The sequence below is a fragment of the Scomber scombrus genome, chromosome 16 (assembly GCF_963691925.1).
Source record: "Scomber scombrus chromosome 16, fScoSco1.1, whole genome shotgun sequence".
Taxonomy (NCBI): domain Eukaryota; kingdom Metazoa; phylum Chordata; class Actinopteri; order Scombriformes; family Scombridae; genus Scomber; species Scomber scombrus.
In genome coordinates, this window is record NC_084985.1 from 12,040,528 (window position 1) to 12,060,085 (window position 19,558).

At 39.0% G+C, this 19,558-nt stretch overlaps 3 protein-coding genes across 5 annotated transcripts in view; all 3 read left to right on the forward strand.

Annotated features, from left to right (window-relative positions):
• Positions 1 to 1,847: 1,847 nt before the first annotated feature.
• On the forward strand, positions 1,848 to 6,756 carry ndufv1 (NADH:ubiquinone oxidoreductase core subunit V1). Of its 2 annotated transcripts, none has more exons than XM_062435892.1 (11): positions 1,848 to 1,916; positions 3,325 to 3,443; positions 3,532 to 3,602; positions 3,814 to 3,984; positions 4,136 to 4,319; positions 4,662 to 4,851; positions 5,077 to 5,289; positions 5,621 to 5,787; positions 5,873 to 5,954; positions 6,085 to 6,230; positions 6,496 to 6,756. In XM_062435892.1, exons 2-11 carry the CDS (start codon positions 3,330 to 3,332, stop codon positions 6,571 to 6,573), a joined length of 1,416 nt encoding a protein of 471 aa, XP_062291876.1. In that variant the 5' UTR covers positions 1,848 to 1,916; positions 3,325 to 3,329; the 3' UTR covers positions 6,574 to 6,756. The 2 variants fall into 2 exon arrangements, with proteins under 2 accessions (XP_062291876.1, XP_062291875.1); XM_062435891.1 differs by having other exon boundaries at positions 3,325 to 3,434; positions 3,520 to 3,602.
• A 1,580-nt stretch (positions 6,757 to 8,336) lies between these two features.
• On the forward strand, positions 8,337 to 11,524 carry LOC133996563 (zinc finger protein 25-like). Its single transcript, XM_062436162.1, has 5 exons — positions 8,337 to 8,363; positions 8,909 to 9,043; positions 9,188 to 9,303; positions 9,934 to 10,077; positions 10,166 to 11,524. The coding sequence occupies exons 2-5, from the start codon at positions 8,944 to 8,946 to the stop codon at positions 10,820 to 10,822; spliced, it is 1,017 nt and encodes a 338-aa protein (XP_062292146.1). The 5' UTR covers positions 8,337 to 8,363; positions 8,909 to 8,943; the 3' UTR covers positions 10,823 to 11,524.
• Positions 11,525 to 12,859: 1,335 nt separating this feature from the next.
• The window catches only part of kmt2ba (lysine (K)-specific methyltransferase 2Ba), a 28,682-nt gene continuing 21,983 nt past the window's right edge, over positions 12,860 to 19,558 (forward strand). The window contains exons 1-4 of one of the 2 annotated variants that reach the window (XM_062435697.1): positions 12,860 to 13,211; positions 16,860 to 18,351; positions 18,886 to 19,049; positions 19,401 to 19,490. In XM_062435697.1, coding sequence (XP_062291681.1) covers positions 12,933 to 13,211; positions 16,860 to 18,351; positions 18,886 to 19,049; positions 19,401 to 19,490 — 2,025 coding nt within the window. In that variant the 5' untranslated portion in view covers positions 12,860 to 12,932. The remainder of the gene's footprint in view (positions 13,212 to 16,859; positions 18,352 to 18,885; positions 19,050 to 19,400; positions 19,491 to 19,558) is intronic. The other variant, XM_062435698.1, reaches the window with a different exon arrangement.

Genomic DNA, 19,558 nt, shown 5'->3' on the forward strand with positions numbered 1-19,558 from the left:
AATAAATAAAACATACAGTAAAATGGATAATAGTGCAATAAAATATAAGAATCAAATAGAATGAATGAAAATAAGGTAAAAAGTTATCTCAAAATCTGCTGTGAAAAAAGCCTGTTATGAGAAGGGAGGCCTTATAGTCTCTGCTGTTTATTTATTTATTTATTTTCAGCCTCAATAAAAGATTTAATACTAAAAGGTTGATAGTTGAATTAGATGTACAATAAGGTAAAATACTGATATTGATAAGAATCTGATTCTACATTATCTGATTATAGATTTTATATGTAGGCCCATCTTTCTACAGATACAGATTTATTTTGTACTTTTTGAAATTTGAATCCATCATGTTAATCATTACACAATGATAATGCAGTAACGACATGAATGCTTATATCCATTATGCATCATTACTGATGATGATGATGATGATGATGATGATGATAATGATGTAAATATAAATATTTCTACCCTCTAAAGATTACATGAATATAAAAAATGTATTTTTGCCAATACAGTTTGTTTCAATGATATTATTTAAAACTGTTTATGAGTATACACACAAACACACACACACACACACACACACACACACACACACACACACACACACACACACACACACGCACACACACACAAACACAGGCAATTAAAGAAATACTAGAAATGTATTTAGGTAAAAGAGATGAACATTTAAAGTAGTAACCTTTATGTTTTTAATTTGTTTGATAATTTTACACAGAGCTAATTATTGAAGCATTAACATATTAGCTGAATTTTAATACTGAAACTGGTTGACATGGAGCTAATTGTAATTATTGTATATTGAGTTGAACACAGCACAGAGCAGATGGGGTCTGGGACAATACAACACAAATAACACAAGAATCAAGTACAGGTACAGTTTATAATGTTCTTAAAAAGGTTCAGACAGAAAAAAGAAAACATGATAAAAGTATATTAGAATAGAACTGATTATAACTGATTATTTGGTCCCTCTGGAGGCAGCATTTTGTAAGAATCTTTTTACTTACAGACATAAAAGTCTCTAAAAGATTTGAGTCAGTTTTGAGACCTTTCCAACGCAGAAAAAAGTGAAATAAAAATTAGATTTTCAGGTCCAGAATCCAGTGCTGGAAGAAGTACTTGTATCCATAAAAGTACCAATACAGAAATGTAAAAATAGTCCATTACAGGTAAAAGTCCTGCATGAAAAATCTTAAAAGTACACAAGTATTAGCAGCTAGTACAAAAGTCCTATTTATTGCATTTAAAGTATTACAGTAAAAGTAGTGGTTTGGTCCCTCTGACGGATATATTATTATATACTGAAACATCCGTCTATAAGCAGCATGTTACTGTTGTAGCTGCTGGAGGTGAAGCTAGTTTGACCTATTTTATGTACAGTAGCCTAGTCTAATTTAGCCCAGTGGCTCTCAATTTAGGGGTCAGGCCCCTGCAAATGCTCACCAGATAAGCCGGAGGGGTCATGAGATGATTAATGGGAGAGGAAAGAAGAAAAAACCATGTTCTAATACACAAATCTGTTTTTAGTTTTTGACATTTTCTCTAATCTCTAATTTGATTTTTGGTGAAATATTGGATACATTAAACCAAACCAATCAAGGAAATGTACATAGTAACTTTTCACTGGTGGTATATACTGCAGCATGAAATGTAAACACCTAAACACAAACACATTGACCTTAGTTAAGGGCAGACTGTTGTTATGAAACAATTGTTTATATATATCTATATATATGTAACAGCAGAGTGGGCGGTTCATGGTGAGCATGTTGTACAACCAAAACTTTAAAACTGACTTCAATAACCCTCCAGCTGTGTTGTCGATGACTGTTTCCGGCCCGTGAGGTCGTCTACTTCCGGTCCGTATTTCATAAACTCGGGACGAAACGAAGGTAAGATTTGCTAACCTGTACAGTACTAAACCGTAAATTCATGCTGGAAATGCGTTAAACACGTTAGCGTTTATTAGCTGATAGGTTGGCACTTTGACACTCGCATGCTGAGCTGTGAGTTTGTTTCTTTAGCGTTGACATTACAAGGTTAACCAGCGGCTATGTTAGCTTTGCTAGCCTAGCTAATGTGAGCATGGAGGTCAGTGTGCACTCTTATAATCACACTCAAGCAACGCAGGAAAAATAATCCAGATTTGTTTTTTTGGTAATGGGTTTCTTTACATGCATGTTTATCTAAAGTCCAACAGCTGGAGGTACAGGATTATAAAAGGGTGGCTTCCACCTCTGTTAGCTAACGCTGACATAACATCACAAGAAGAAGTTACACAAGATTTCGGTGATCTCTAAAAATGTTAAATGACATTTTGTAAAATTTACATGGCCGCTAACTAAATGGATAGAAATTGGTAGTAGTCAGTCAGTTATTTATTTATTAATATCGTGTTTAAATAAAATGTATTTGCTGCTTTTTCTTTCTGAAATGTACCAACGTGATTGCTTTTGTTTTGATGCTTCTTGTTGGGATTGTTAGTAGTTATTACCATTAAGTTACCGGCTGATTCATTCATTAAAACACTTAAAGGGCACGTCAAGTATTTTTTTAAACTGTGTGCCCAAATGTTGCTGTAATCATTCTTCCTTTTCATAGTGGCCATTAAAAGATCCCTTCATAATGCATTTACAATGTTAGTGGTGGGGGACAAAATTCCCAGTCCCCCTTCTGGGCAAAAATGTGTTTTTAAAGTTTACTTGAAGATATTATGAAGCGTCAGTCAGTCTTTTTAATGTCAAAGTCCCTCTTTTTGTTATTATACTTCCACCACAGTTCAACAGGGAATCACCAAGAGGGAATTTAATGCTGAAAAGATGTTGTAAATGTGTTGATATAACTCAAGACTGCTGAAGCCTCATATAAGCTTCAGATAAAAATTTAGATAAATGTTTTCACCAAATGAATAAGCGGGCACACTCTAGATTGTGGCCCTCATCACTTACATTGAAAGCAAATCTGTAGGGGAGATCTTTTAATAGCCAGTCCAAACAGGAGAAATGATTACAGCGAGGAAAAACCTCTTTCTATTTATTGTTTTTAGTTTTGGTACTCATAACAAAATTATACTTTTTTCGCTACTTCATTTAAGAAATATGAATGTTATAAAAAATAGTTTTGCTTTTTTGTGCCATCTCCCCTGCCAAAACTACATGGGAAATGTCTTTTAAAGTTCAATGTTTCAAAATTTAACTGTGATTTCTGTACAATCCTTGTTGAATTAAAGTAACACAATCTAACCTGTGCATGTTCCTGTCAACATTCAATTTGTTATGTTTTGGTCTTTCCTCCATGCAGGAACTATGCTGTCCCTGTCCCGAGCTGTACTGAGCGGGGTGGTGCGCGCCCCGGCTACAGTCAGCCAAGGTGGAGTGACTGCGATCACCCGCTTCAACAGCACTGCACAGGTACACAGTGTATATTCTGTTAAGATTAAAGTAAATCAATTAAATAGTAAACATTGTGCTAAAATTTTATATCTTATTTTTCCAGAGTCCTCCTAAGAAAACAACATATGGGCCTCTGGCAGATGAAGACAGAATTTTCACAAACCTTTATGGCCGTCATGATTGGAAGTAATGCCACTGATAGATTTAATTTTGCTCTATAATATCTAACACAATATCTATAGTGGTTTGATTGATCACCTTACATAATACAAGATGGTGAGAGGAGCCGTAAAAGTAAAAGAAGTTTGAGAAAAGTCAGAATTGATGACAATGAAAAGTTGTTGAAAAAAAATCCAAACACAAAGCACAGTGTTCCTCACTTATGATTGTGTTTCAGGCTGAAGGGGGCAATGAAGCGTGGGGATTGGTACAAGACTAAGGAGATCCTTCTTAAAGGAGTTGACTGGATCCTCAATGAGATAAAGGTTTCTGGCCTGCGTGGGAGAGGCGGCGCTGGTTTCCCAACTGGCATGAAGTGGAGCTTCATGAACAAGCCCAGTGACGGCAGGTCAGCGAGGAGTCACTCTACTAGATTTTTGAGTAAAAACATATTAGACAAATTATTAGACTATTGTTGGACTCACCATCACTGTGGCTGCATTGTGAAAAAAGCGTATTTCCTCTACTCTGGTTTAATCTGTTGTATTTCTTTCCTTCAGGCCAAAGTATTTGGTGGTGAATGCAGATGAGGGAGAGCCCGGCACCTGTAAGGACAGGGAGATCATGAGGCACGACCCCCACAAGCTGGTGGAGGGCTGCCTGATCGCTGGGAAGGCCATGGGGGCGCGTGCTGCCTATATTTATATCAGAGGAGAGTTCTACAATGAGTCATCCAACCTGCAGGTGAAAACACACTAAACCTTTTATTACAGTGTCTAAAACAGTGTTTCCCAACTGGTCTAGCCTGTGTGTCCAGATGTAACCTAAGAAATCAGATCATGGTCCACTAATTGACCAACTTAACACCCACTCAGTATGTTCCCCTCCATCCATTTCACCTTTCAGCTAACCATGACTGCGACTTCACAAAATGAAAACTAAAATAACTCTTAAAGCTCAAATGTGTCACCTCAGCATTCTCCTCAATAATCTAGATAATTCCTATATAGTATAAGTGTAAGATTGTACAAGACAGAAATTAAGCTCCTCCTATGCAAGCATCATACTTTAAATCTCTGCGTTTAGGTGGCAATCAATGAAGCCTATGCTGCTGGTCTCATTGGAAAGAACGCCTGTGGCTCTGATTATGACTTTGATGTGTTTGTGATGCGTGGCGCTGGAGCCTACATCTGTGGAGAGGAGACGGCTCTCATTGAGTCCCTGGAGGGAAAGCAGGGAAAGCCGCGCCTTAAGCCCCCATTTCCTGCTGACGTTGGTGAGTTTCATTGCACAGAAGGGTTCACAAGTGTGAGAGCATTTCATGTGGATAAAACACTGAATAATTATTGATCCTGTTTGTCATTAACCTGTATTCCCTACTGCACTGGCCACATTTTTGTCAACCTGCTAGTAATTGTAATCCGAACACAGTGCACTTCTGCTTGTCACTTTCCGAATGTGATCCTGAAATGTTTACATCACTCCTGTTGCTCTCTCAAAGGTGTGTTTGGTTGCCCGACTACTGTTGCCAATGTGGAGACTGTATCCGTGGCGCCCACCATCTGTCGCCGTGGGGGCTCGTGGTTTCTGGGCTTTGGCAGAGAGAGGAACTCTGGCACAAAGCTCTTCAATATCTCTGGCCACGTTAACAACCCCTGCACTGTAGAAGAGGAGATGTCTGTCCCTTTGAAAGACCTCATCGAGAGGCACGCAGGTACATATGACACAGAAATGTAATTTTGTAATCAGCCTACTTGAGTCAGATTAATTAAATTGTTTAAAATTATGATGAGAACATTTTTGAATAACACCTTAGGACATTTAGTTTATTTCCAATTTGAATACAATGCCTTCTATTTGATTAAATAAAACCCAAGGCTTCCCCTTGTAAATTATTTGACCCATTGACTTAAATTTACCATTTGTTTATATTTTGTTGTGCCAAAGAGGTCATGAACTGAAAAAATAAGGACATTCTAAGCATAACCTGAGAGAATGTATAGTTTTTTTTCTTTAAGTTAATTAAATGAACGTCTGTCTGGTAGGTGGAGTGCGTGGTGGTTGGGATAACCTGCTTGCTGTAATCCCTGGTGGCTCCTCAACACCCCTCATTCCCAAGAGCGTGTGTCAAGACGTGCTGATGGACTTTGACGGCCTCGTCCAGGCTCAGACTGGACTGGGAACAGCTGCTCTTATCGTTATGGACAAATCTGTAAGTTTGTCGGCTCACACCGTCTCATCATTCATAAAAACATTATCCGTCATCTGTTACATTGATGGATGCATTGCTTTTGCAGACTGACATTATCAGAGCAATTGCCCGCCTGATCGAGTTTTACAAACATGAGAGCTGCGGCCAGTGCACACCCTGCAGAGAAGGTAAGTTGCTGCTTCAGTGTTTTACTCTAATTACACGCACCAGTGGCACCACACATTGGAACTCAGTTGTGGTTGCAGTACAGTTCACAGGGCTAAAAGCTGAATTCTCCCTTTCCTCTGATTTGTGCAGGAGTGGACTGGATGAACAATATGATGTGGCGTTTTGTGCAAGGTGACGCACGACCAGCCGAGATCGACATGATCTGGGAGATCAGTAAGCAGATTGAGGGACACACTATCTGTGCCCTGGGAGACGGTGCAGCATGGCCTGTACAGGTAAACACATGCACATCATAATACCTAAGCATACTAACAGAGTCATTAAAATAAATAAAGAGAAATGACGTACTGAGATGCACTTTGACAGTTTATTACATACAAATGTAAATTTGGTATAATGGTAGTTTTGCAGACTATAGTTTGTAGTACTCTTAAATACTTACCGGCATGCTGATTGTACTACAGCCTGAGATTCTCTTGCTTTAATTTAAACAGGATTAACATACTATTCTCCTCTGTGTTTTTTCTTCTGTTCTCTCAGGGATTGATCAGGCACTTCAGGCCTGTGATGGAAAGCCGAATTGCTGGATTCCAGCAGCAGAAGCAGGCCAGGGCATAAATGGTTCCTTTTTCTCCACAGACTCACTCTTCTGCCTCATTTGTCCTTAACCCTGTGTTTGTGTCTTTCACATATTATTTAAAAGATAATGTGCCGCCTCATCACCTCATCATCAATTTTTGCATTGATGTATCTGCCTTGTCTGATGAAATCACCAATAAAGTTCTATGAACCGTAAAGTTCCCCTCCACTCAAATGTGTTTTGCTTGTGTTTCACTGTGCAGAATGATGTATGTGCTGAGTTTGACACTAGAAGGCTGTTTTCACATTTATCTGCTGAAGTGGAAAGTTTCTTAATGCTCACAGAAAATCTCAGTTCAAGGGGTGAACCTGCAAACAGGATTTGTGATATCATAACTAGTTTGGATCGAAACCTGGTGTGATTTAGAAACATGAAACTTCCAGTGCATATACACTGAGAATGCACTGTTCAGTGAAATAGGAGAGTAGCTGAACGTTGTTGAATATTTAATGATGGAGTAAACAGATTTTTGTGAGAGTGGAAAAACTATGTTAGACAAATTATTATTCAAAGGGTATTTGATAAACATCCCAAAATACATTTGGAGAGGGTATTTAAATTAGCTTTTAACTTTTGTTTATATGCTGTATTAAATAGAAGAGGATGAGAGGAAAGCTGGAAGCTGTCATGGACTCTATGGCAAGCGGAGGTGACTCAGGAGCACGTTCAGCCACAGACTCTTCCAGCCATGTGCCTCAAAGCACTTGGGGGACTGCACAACACCAGCGCTCCCAGTACTGTCCACTCCACTGACTAGGACTAGGATTAAGACTCAAACCATACACCACTCACTCTGTACAACAGTATGCACAAGTTTATCTATTTTACCTTACTATGTAAATCCCAGGAACATTGAAAGAAAAATAAATAAATGCAATGTGTTGAATTTCTACACATTGCACATTTATTTATTTTTATCTGTATGAGAGTATATTCTGTATGTAAATCTCAGGAACTTCTGCATATTGCACATTTATATATTGCTGATTTATTTACACAAAGATCCAGTAAACTGTATATAGTATTTTATTTTACCCTTTTTTCGTCTTATTTATTGTTGATTTTACTTTTAGTATACTTTCACCCTATGCTGCTACTTTTCCCCCCACTGTACTACTGTGTCAATTTGAATTTCTCCCAAGGGGGATCAGTAAGGATACACCTCCTTTCCACCCCTCTCAGGACCAAGCACCGAACCTGGGGGGACAGAGCCTCCTGCCCCCTCTCTCTGGAACGCACTCCCTAAATCCCTCCTGCACTGACATAATCAAGACTCACCTTTTCAAATCCACTTTAGTGTTTCATTATTTTGATGTTGTCTTTTATTTGTTTGTTTTTTTTGTTTTTTTGTTCGTTCTTCTCTGCATTGCTCTTATCGATTGTGTTTTCATTTATTCTGTATGGGTTTTATTGTTTTAAGTGTCTTTGATTCTGTAAAGCGTGTTTGAGTTTTGTTAAAGTGCTCTATGAATAAAATGTATTATTATTATCTTATTATTATTACATATTAATATTAGTTTTTACAGTGTTTCATGTTTAGAAAAAAATGTAGAGGGGAAAACACCTAAACTCTTATATTTTTCAAATGGAAAAGCTATAGTTTAACAGGGTTATTGTTAATAATTGGAGCTTTTATGAGTGAAACACTGCAGGCTAGGATGCCTTTTGGACAAACAATACCCAAACAAGTATCGCCTAATCTCGCGTGGTCGTCTCGCTTTCCTCCTGTGTCACGTGACGCTCTCCGTGGCTTCATCGATTCAAAACGGTAAGAGACTGATGTGTTTACAAAAAAACCCCTCTCAAGTCAAAATTAATAGTAAATCCTTTCTACAAAAAAACGCCGCCTTTAAGAGCACAGGTAACTCACGAAACGCAACACAATGCAATATTTATATTTGAATAATTGAACACAGAAGAAGCTGCTGCCTTTTAGTTTTAGGGGTGCATGTCGACCAGTGTCTGTAGCTAGGCCAGCTAACCTGAGCTGTATTGTCTTTATTTAATAACTAGTCCACCCCAAGTTATCAAAGCTCGCCTCTCCTAGGAGTTTAGGTGTTTATTTTTTATTTTTTTTGAATTTCTCTAAGCTTTCTATCAGCTCAATCTCATATGTTTAATTATTTTAGTTGAGACACTGATGCCTTGTACGCGGTTTAACGCTAGCCTCACATTAGTTACTTCTGTCATAACATGTAAGGTGTGTGTGCAGCAATATGTAGCTATGTATGCTTGGAGGAAGGAGGAAGGGGGTAAAACTTAGAAGTAATGTGTATGCATTGTATATTCAGTGTGTGTGTGCCTCTATTGCAGCTCTATGTGGGCGTCTTGTGTGTGAAAGCGTCAGCATGGAAATGTTGAAGATAGAGAAAGTCGTTGTTGGAGGTGAGATGATGTCCACCGCAGCAGAGATCAAGTCCGAGCCCGTGATCACCCCTGTGCAGCCCTGTAAGCATTCAGCTAATTTATATATGCAACATTTAGACATGCTGTATTGTGCACCTCTTTCTAATTGTTTTATTTGATCACAGGAGACAGGCTTTGATGCGTGCAGTTTTATTATGTTGTACTTGTCATCTCCTTGTGGTGCAGATCAGCATGAGAGTCTACAGTGTTTTCAATGCTTCATCACCTTCTGTAATTCCAAAGCCAAGGAGAGGCACATGAGGAAGAGTCATCGGGAGCAATACAAACAGCAGCTGCAGCAGGTAAAACAAATAAGACTACAGAAATACTGTGTAGGTCTTGTAGTAAAACAAACTTGCCAATGCGTCATGCGTTTTATATCTGTGTAAACTTTTTGTCAGTGAATTGCTATTGCAGTGTTATAATATGTCTGGATTAGAGGCAGTTAGATGCTGCATTTTTGTGTCCAATATTGATATTTAACTAAATCAAATCAGATGTAAATATATATGTTGTTATTAACATATAACACAGACATTGGCCAAGATGTGTACTATGTGGCACATTTTTAAAGGTGGAAAAGCTATTATTTGTAACTATTTTTAAAATTTCTTTCCTTTTCTGTACATATTGGTACTTGCCAAACTCTACTAATATCATTATTATTAAACAATATTGTTTATTGATATCTGTATGTATGTATCGACCTGTATTGGCTTTGCTTTCTTTTAAGTTTTTTTGTAAATAAAGTAATATAATTTGTGGATGGAGATGGCAGTGCTTGTGCATAGGAGTAATTTGGAACAATTACCCTTTTAATGTGATATTTTCTTCAGTTGGTCATTGTTAACGCTTTTCGCTATAATATATGTATAAAGTCTTGAATTGGGATTTCATTATTTTTAAATACTTTTCTGCTCATGATTTTGCAGACTGATACACTCTTCACATGTTACAAGTGTGACAAGAGCTTCTCCTCCTCCGAGGAGCTCAGCCAGCACCAGACCAGCCACAGCACAGAGGAGAAGCCCTTCTGCTGCCCTTATTGCCAGGATAGCTTCTTTACATTCACTGAGGTAGGAACACAGCAGGTAGCATACTATTCCTGGAATCTGATAAAAAATGATGGTTTATTGTCTGTGCTGATTGTTTAATCTCTTGCAGCTGACAAAACACAGACGGCATGAGTGCATAGAGAGACGGTGTCCCTGTAGAGACTGCGGTGCCTTGTTCCCCAGCCCTTCGCGACTTCGCAACCATCGCATCGCAGTGCACCCCCAGCGCCCGATAGTGGCTGAAGACATCAATACCTACCAATGTTGTAAATGCACTAGGGGTTTCCAGACGGAAGAACAGCTCCTGCAACACCAGGAGAAATTTGCTAGTTATGTAAACTGTGACGTAAAGCAGCCAGCCAAAAAACGTGGCCGTAAACCCAAGCACGCAGCTCAGGTAAAGGTAGTTAACAAGAAGATCAAAGAAGAAGAGGAAACGGAGGAATGCACCAACAATGAGGGGCAACAGGAACTCAAGATCCCTTGTTCTGAAGCAGATTGTGACCTCCTATTTCCTTCTGTTGCCTCCCTGCGGGTACACAAGAAGGATAAACATGGGTCTACCCTGCCCCTTCAGAAGGCTCATGCATGCACAGAATGTGATGAGAGCTACGCACGGCCTGACCAACTCAAAGCACACATTGTCAGAGCTCACCGCCTTGCATACACCTGCCCCACTTGCGGGAAGAGCTTTGCACGAGAGAGCACCCTAAAGGTCCACCAGAATACACACAGTGAGGGAGAGAACGAAACAGGAAAAAGATAATATATGTGGAAAAGGCATCATCTTCATCCTACATCATATAGTTAAATGATTCTCAGATTTATATTCTGCTTAGTGTGGGAAGAAGATCGTTATGTGAATAATTCAAGTGAGAGTTTTTGGAAGCAGGGTTATGCAACACAGTTTAATTATGGAGGTTGTTTTTGGAACACTGTCTTTAAAACTGCTTCTTGTACAACATCCTACACTTGTGAATAAAACTCTGCACCAGTCTGTACATAACTCTGATTTATGGCAACTATGAGCTCATGTCACAAAGCCTTTTTGCTGTCCATATTACCTCTGTTGTACCAGAAATGTTTTATATTCATTGTAGAATAATTAGCTGTAGAACAACTAGGGATTTAAAAAAAAATATTTAACTCTTATATTTTATTTTCAGGAAAATAAAGGTGACAGTTGTGAGGAGAAAAACATTATGAAATCCAAATTCAGGTAAATTGGCCAATACATAGGATTGTGTACTATGGGACTTCATTTATGTAATCTTGGGATCTTATTTTTCTCTTTTCCAAAATAAATAATCATTGCATTAAATGGTACTTACATTTCTGTGGTGTTTGTCAGTTACTTTGTGTGTGAATGAGTGACTGAGAGTCAAACTGTAAAGCGCTTTGTCTGTATGGTGCAGTCTATATACCAGTACAACCAGTGGTAGGTGGAGTAAAGACAACTTTATTTTTCTTTTTTGTTTTTCTGTTTTAACCTTACAGGGAAAAAAAAAAAGTGAAGACAGATTACATTTTACATGTTTTCATGTAATGGAGAGTTTAAACGTGTTTGTAAATAATAGTTGCTATCACATGAATGCCTTAAGTCAATGCGTAATGTTTAAATACCATAAACTTGAAATATGTTCATATGAATCTATATACATATAATCTATTTATGTATATGAATGTATATGTATCTGAATAATTACATAAGTGATTGCTTATGTAAATGGTTAGACAAAAATAAAACCATTCATTCACTGTCATCAGTTTCATCTGTGAAGATTGTTGTGTTGTTATTTTGTGTAAGTTTGAAGTACATTTAGAGCAACTAATCTGGAGTCAAAATCATTGTATTCATTAAAATAATTGTCCAAACAAGATGATCCCATTTGAGAAGCTGGAGAACCTGGACTTTTGCCTTTTAAAGAATGACTCCAAACTATCGCAGCCCATTTCCGCCAAAGTGATGGGGGAAAAAACGATCCTTGAAGTCAAAATAATGAGAAACTACCTCAAAAAATAATGACTTAGTATCTCAAAATAATGATCATTATTTTATTTTGTATTTTATTTATTTAGTTTATTTCAAATATGTAAATAAAAAAAGAGAAAAACATAATCAGACAAAATGAAAAGACATGCACCAGTCAAAGACAAATAATGTAATGAAAGAATTTTGATATGCGAAGTCATTATTTTGAGATAGTTTCTCTTTATTTTTAGATACTAAGTCATTATTTTGAGATAGTTTCTCTTTATTTTCAGATACTAAGTCATTATTTTGAGATAGTTTCTCAGGGGAATTATTCTTGGGCATGAGGTGCATCAGTGCATACATAAATTATACATTAAACATACATACATATATAAACAAGAGCCACACATAAATTGAATACAGCAGCAGAGACAGTGATCATACAACAGTACAAAAAATAAAATAAATTAAAGTATATCTTATCTTTATTATTTTCAGATATTAAGTCATTATTTGGAGATAGTTTCTCATTATTTTCAGATATTAAGTCATTATTTTGAGATAAAAAGTCATTATTTTCAGAAAGTTTCTCACTATAATGACTTACATCATGTTGTTTTTTTTCATCACACTGGCGGAAATGGGCTTTCATACCAAACAATTAATCAGTCATCAAAATAGTTGGCAACTAATCGATAAATATTAATAATGAATTAATGGTAGCAGTTCGTACTAGTTCGCTCAGGCGACGTCGCCCCGGTCCACAGAAGTTCGTTTTCCCATGGTGCACCTGCCTTTCCTTTCTATCTCGCGCCTTTGCCTCGCAGGTCCATCTTGCCTCTGTCGTCGTTACCGTCACGGTCTGCCTGCGCGCCCGTCGGTGTTGTTGTTTCGGTAAATAATGGCGGCATCGGGAGGCGGATTATCATCTCACGCTACCGCCGCCCGGGCTCGCTTCCCTGGCCGGCCCGGCTCGGCTCGCAGCAGGCTGCGGTCGGAGAAGCGCATCAGACGGGGAAGGCTGAGCTGTGATGACGGGGAGCTGTCCGCCGGAGGGCCGAGGCCCGTCAACATCGGCCTCGCCTTGAGTGAGGACCCGTCGCTGCTGCGCCTGCTCGGGGTGACGGAGAAGCACAAGCGGCAGCGAGATGCGGGCTTCGACTCCAGCAACAGCGAGGAGGTGAATAGGAGAACCACATCATGTCAGAAAGATGCTTTAAAAACCCCCCAAATAGGACACTTTAATCCAGTTTGTTGACATTTTTAAAAGCGGGTTGTTTGCATCCCACAAATAGCATCTAAGCTAACGTTAGCTGTAGCTTTGCAAACTGACCCAAAATAGGCTTTGTGGCCAGCCGCCTGCCTGCAGCGATTGCCTCCGATTTCTTCATGGGTGAATACTTTCAGTCTGATTGCTTCTGCAGATAGTATTAGTATTTTTTTAAAAATCTATTTAGAAATATCACGCAGAGGTTGTTAGTGTTCGTCCAGCTGACTTTGTGCATGAAAAGGGAAATTAAGGCGGAAACTTTAAGGCGGTATGATAACAATCGTGGGTGCGTTTTGTTTTTGTGGAAACCATGAAGAGATGTCTCTGTGTGTGTGTGTCTGTGTCTCTGTGTGTGTTGAATGGAAGTCCCCCCCGCCCCCCATCCTATAGTGATAGCGACATCTAATCGTGTCGTCGTTATATCGTCCACCAACTTCAGTATCCTAGTCTCCACGTTGAAGCTGTCAGCTGACTGCTCCGGTGTTTTAACAGGTCGGTCGGTTTAACGTGGAATGCAACGAGAAGGGAAACATTACTCAGACGTTTCTATTAGAAAGCTAAGTCGGGGTCAGTTTCTTCCCAATTTCGTTGTATAGGTGACTGTACAATGACAATAAAGACTATCTTATTTTAACTTATCTAAAAGAAACATCAATTCGCATATTTCAAAAAGTGAATTACAGCCTTTATACACATTTCCCTTTAAACATTAACTTTGCTTCATAAGTCTAATTTAAAGACTTTCCCTAATTATAATGTTTTGCATGCTGCAGCCAAATTTCTGCAAGCACAATCAAACTGCTTGCACAGCTTTTGAGACATGCACTTTAATTTTAAACTTTCACTCAATCTGCAGTCATGATATGTGGTTTTTCTTGTGCTTAGTTTTGTTAATTGCCACGTCAGGGGAGGTTTTCTGCACCATGATGATTAAAATCTTTACTATATGAGAGATGTTGTCTAGCTGTAATGCCACGTCACTTTTACAGTTTGTTCAACGTTGTTGTTTAAGTCCTGTACAGTGCGATTTAACATCTTATTATTCAGGTTTGACTCACATTAGGAGTGATTGCTTTTAGAGCTGCAATAATAAGTCGATTTATCAATTAGTTGCCAATCATTTAACTATTTTGATCTTTGTTTTGAGTAAACTGTTAAAGGCAAAAATGTCAATTCTCTGATTCCATCTTCTCAAATGTTAATATTTTTGGTTTCTTTAACTCTTTTATGACAGTAAACTGAATATATTTGGATTGTGGACTGTTGTGGACATTTGAGGATGTCACCTTTGGCTCTGGGAGACAGCGCTTGACATTTTTTCAAAATGTTCTGACATCTTATGGACTAAACTACTAATTGATTAATTGAGAAAATGGTCATTTTTTGCAGCACTATTTGCTGTTCTCTAAGATGTGGGATTTCCTGGCCTTTGTACTACTATGTTCTCGTAACAGTTTCTGGTCACTGCTGGAATAATTCATAATGAGACATGGGTGTTATCCCATAAGTGGAATGCACCCATATGTCACACACGTGCTCATATCTTCATAATGTCTTCTTATAAGTCAGTGTGTTTGATATAATTTACTTCTGTGGTGGTCCTCTGTTAAATCCGGTCAGACAGGACGATGATAATTATAATGACAAATGGATCTAATCATATTATTTAATCTCCAGAGCACGGGCTTTAGTGTGTGACATGAGTCAGTCCTCACTGATGCAATCCCTTTAGACTGGACTGTAATACAGGGTCACATGGCTCATGCTAAAGCTTGTTGTGGATGTTCGTTAGTGCCACACACTCACCTGCGCCGCAGTGCTAAGGGATGGATTTCATTAGAAGAGTTTCATCGCTTGGTTAAATTCATTGGGTCGATTATTATGGATGCGAGTCATTAGAAATCAGATTGGAGTGTGCTTTTGATCTGCTGTAGTGTGCAGTGTTTGCATCTGAAAAAGGTGTTTGACTCAGAGGGTGCTTGAGGCTGATTGTTTTTCAACGCTTCCACTTAAACTTTGGCTTTAAGGGTTGGTTTGAATGAATACTTGACAATATTAAAAATTCACTAGTTTAGAGGAAAATGATGCGTAATGAACTGTTTTCTAATATCACGAAAGCTGAAGTGCTACACTCCTGGCTGATTGCAGAGAAAATATAATAATCTAATATATTTTACTAGAAATTAGACACATGTGGCAGGGTTCATAAGTCGAACCCGAATCGACAAAAATCGTAGATGACACACAGATTGAAACCAAAATCTGAATCATTTGCTGCAGCTCTTCAGCACTCTATTGATGCAGCACCTCAGTATGAGTGGAGGGCTTCGCTGATGCCCAACTGTATTTTCAGTTGGGCCGATACCTGTTAATCAAATGTCAAATTACTCAGAAGGGGGGGTCAGGGATTATTTTGAGTCATAAGGCAGACAATTACCAGCAGTAGCTTATGTGGAGTTTAAGATCCACCGCACAAAACTTCAGCTGTGCTTTAACATGTAATTGTGGTAGAAGGAGGTGACAGCTTTGTGACATTGTCACTCACGGTTACCCGAGCTTCTATTTAACCCTTTTACTGTATGATCATTGTTTGAAAGAAAATATTGGGCAGACAGTGCAGTTTATTGTTAATTGTTATTGCACTTTCTCGCCCAAGGTCAAACTAAATTTTTCTAGTCTTTAAGATTCCAGGTTATGTGTTTAGTATTTGATTGTTTGGATTTGTCGTTGAGCTTATTGGATTCTTATTAAATACTTACCTGACATCTAAATGCATTTCTTAAAGTGTCATTTCACTTTTCCAAAACACTGACATGATGAGTGGCTTTACCTGCAGTAGGTGACTGATTGTGAGTAGGTGACTGACTCAATACTTCAAACCTCTCACTGATGTAGGACCTAGTTTTAGGGATAAAATATTGTGTGTATTACTCTAAAAATGTACATGTCTCATTTACATAGGAGGCTATTCAGTCGCCCATGACAGAGAACAGACTGACATGAAACAGCTACACTTATTTTAATCAATACTTATGTCTACACAGGTCACACAATGACTCATGTTTGCCTCACACGATATGTGTATTGTTCACGCTTTACGTTCATTTTCTTCCATTTTAAGTGCATAACTGCAGTGAGTGTGTATTGGGCTTTGACTAATGATTATTTTCATTATCCTTTAGTCTGCAGATTATTTTTTTGATTATTGGATTATTCATGTTGTCTATTAATTGTCAGAAAATATTGAAAAATGTCCTATTTTCCTTGGTGATGACCTCAAATCTCTTGTTTTGTACAACTAACAGTCAAAAACCTAAAAATATTCAATTTGCAATCATTTAAAATAAAGAAAAAGCAAGAAATCATTACACTGGAGAATGAACCACATTAGTTTTTGCACTTTTGCTTTAGAAAATTGATTTAAATTGTGAATTAATTATTGAAATAGTTGCCTATTAATTCTCTGGCGATTGTTTCATTGATTAATCTTTGCAGCGCTTGTCCAAATCTTATATGATAATCACTTAAATGTTACTGTACTGTCTGTGTTTTCTCCAGGAAGAAGATTTCAACGGATTTGGGACCACAACAGTTCGTCCACAGAAATCTGTTACTCAGTCGTCGTTACTCAGCCAAGCGAAGCCTCCCCAAGCTTCAGAACATTCGCGGGGAGAAAAACCTGTCATTGGAAAAATTATTCCCAAGACCCCAAAACCAGCCATAATCGGGAAAATTGTACCAAGGGTCCCTAAAGACGGCCAGGGTGTGAAAGAAAGCTTGGTAATAGACAAAGAAATACCCAGTGTGGTCTTTAAACTGCATGGCAAGCAGGTGGCTGTCACTGCAAATGCCTCAGGTAGACAGAGCAGCACAAGATCAGCTGACTTTATCAGGAGAGCAGGAGAAACAGCAGACTCAGGCAGCATGCAAACCCAAACAGCCGCTACCTCAGCTAGGGGCACAAAGCAAGATAAACTGGTGAGCGCTCTGACTGCGGTCAAGGGCAAAGAAAAAGCTTCCAAGATCAAAGAGGAAGGTGAAGTGTCAGAGGACTCAGAGTCAGACCGAGCCGGGCTGCGGGGGTCCGCGAAACAAGTGAAGGGTTTTCGACTCGGGCAAACCAGACGCACATCTCAAGCCGTCACGCTGTCGTTCACGTCATTTCACAGACGGCAGAGGAAGAGGATGGGGAAGGACATGGGTGCGTCTCCCGAGGTCGGAGCTGAGGCCGGCGCACAGAGCGGACACGAAGCGGCAATGCCCCTCGAGTGCAAAGCCACAGAAAGGTCACCAAAAAAACATCAACGCAAATCGTTGTTCGGGCACAGGCGAAAGCAACGGAAAACCGTTCCGCTCATTAAAAGTCCAAAAATTGGTCGTAATCGCACAAGGCGTGTTTTTTACACGTACGTACCAGAATCCATTCCAGCCGCACAGACGCAGGATGGGAACGAGCAGCATCCGCACGCTGAGAATATCGCTCCATCCGTAGGTAAGCCGAGTTCAATATCCGAACAAGTGCGGCAGAGCTCCAACAACTCCTCCGCTCCTGTAATGAGCGCTCGGTCGTCTCGTGTCATCAAAGCCCCGAAGAGGTTCCTGGATGAGGAAATGATTCCCTTTCCAAAGGGTCCTCTGTCCACATGGCTGAAGAGTCAACAGAGAGAGGACGAAAAACAGAGCGTGTCATTTCATGAGTCGGGTTACGACGGCAACTCGCTACAGTCGGACAGCGACTCTTTATGTGGGGTCGACAGCCCGTCTTCTGTGAAGTTCTCATCGCAGCCCAGTCCGGGCACGAGCCACGTAGAGATCTACAAGAACCTCAAGAAGCTGACGTTGAAACTGGCAGAGAAAAAGAGAGGCCAGTTCGACACTCAGGGGGATTACATGCATCATGGCAGCATTTTGACCTCTCAGGTCAGGAAGAGGCGGAGGTCAAAGCTCATGATGGAGGAGATGGACTCCCCCGGCGTTGTGAGGAAACTAGCAGTGATGGTGAACGCTGATCTGCAAGCACCGTCGCCACTAGGAGATACAGGCAACAAAAGTAAGGATATCTCTTTTTTTCTGTTAATATTTGAGTTTCTTGTTTGTTTTTTTTTGTTTTTTTTTTTACAAAAGTCTGTTGTTGAGTAGTCAGTAACATTTTTTTTCTTTTTAGGGCTGCAATAAACTATTATTTTCATTTTAAACTACCATATATTTTTTAATGTATCAGTTGCTTTGTCTATAAATGTCAGAAAATAGTAAGTCCAATCTTCAAATGTCTTTGTCTTTTCACTTGAAAAGACAAAGACATTCTGTCACGGAAGACAAAGAAAACCATACAAAACTCACATTTGAGAAGTTGGAAGCAGCAAAATATTTGGTATTATTCTTTTGAAAAATGGCTGAAATAATTATTCATCATATCATCAATTTTTTATATATCTTAGAAATTGAAAAGAAATGGCCAAATTGAAGTGACTGCTTCAGTGTGTGGTTGTTATTATTGTTTTCAGGCGGTGGTCCTTCAATTACGAAACATTGTTGTTCATCATCTAATTGAAGCTGTTTGATTCATTCTGTCTGGTACATGAAGCAGGAAGCATGGCTGGGGATGGTCGAGAGGTGTTGATGGAAGTCAGCGGGCCCAGCCATCGAATTGGTCTCAGTGGAGCTAATAAGAGGATGCTTCACCTGCTGAAGAAAGCCAAAGTTCAGCTCATCAAGATTGATCAGCAGAAACAGCTCAAGTTGTCACAGGTAATCTGTCAAATGAGGAAATGGAAAAACAACAGTATATGCACAGATGTAGGAGTAGGGATAATTTGATTTTCAATTCTTAGCTAGGGGATCATTTTATTTCCCATTTTGTTTCTGTTTCCTGCCAAAACTTCCAGTTCATAACAGGAATCAACCATAATCATCAACACCTTGTAAACCAATTAGTCTGTTGAGAACCTGAGAGGCGTGGCATTGTACATGACAACGTGTGTGTTTTTCTAACGCACTGTATATTGTAACTAACAAATTACCTTGGAAGGCATAGTAACATAATAATATAGTAGTATCTCTTACTTACAACTTTGTTTATTTCTGTGTCTGGATCAATAGTTGGGCTCCAGAGAATCAAATGTGGCAGCAGGTGGAAGAAGAAGGAGGAGGAGGAGAGTCGGCATACCTCCTAAAGAATTGAACCCTCAGGTAACTTTGCTTTGCTTTGAACTTGAAATTTAAATTTAAATTTTAATACTTTGTGTTTGTCTACATCT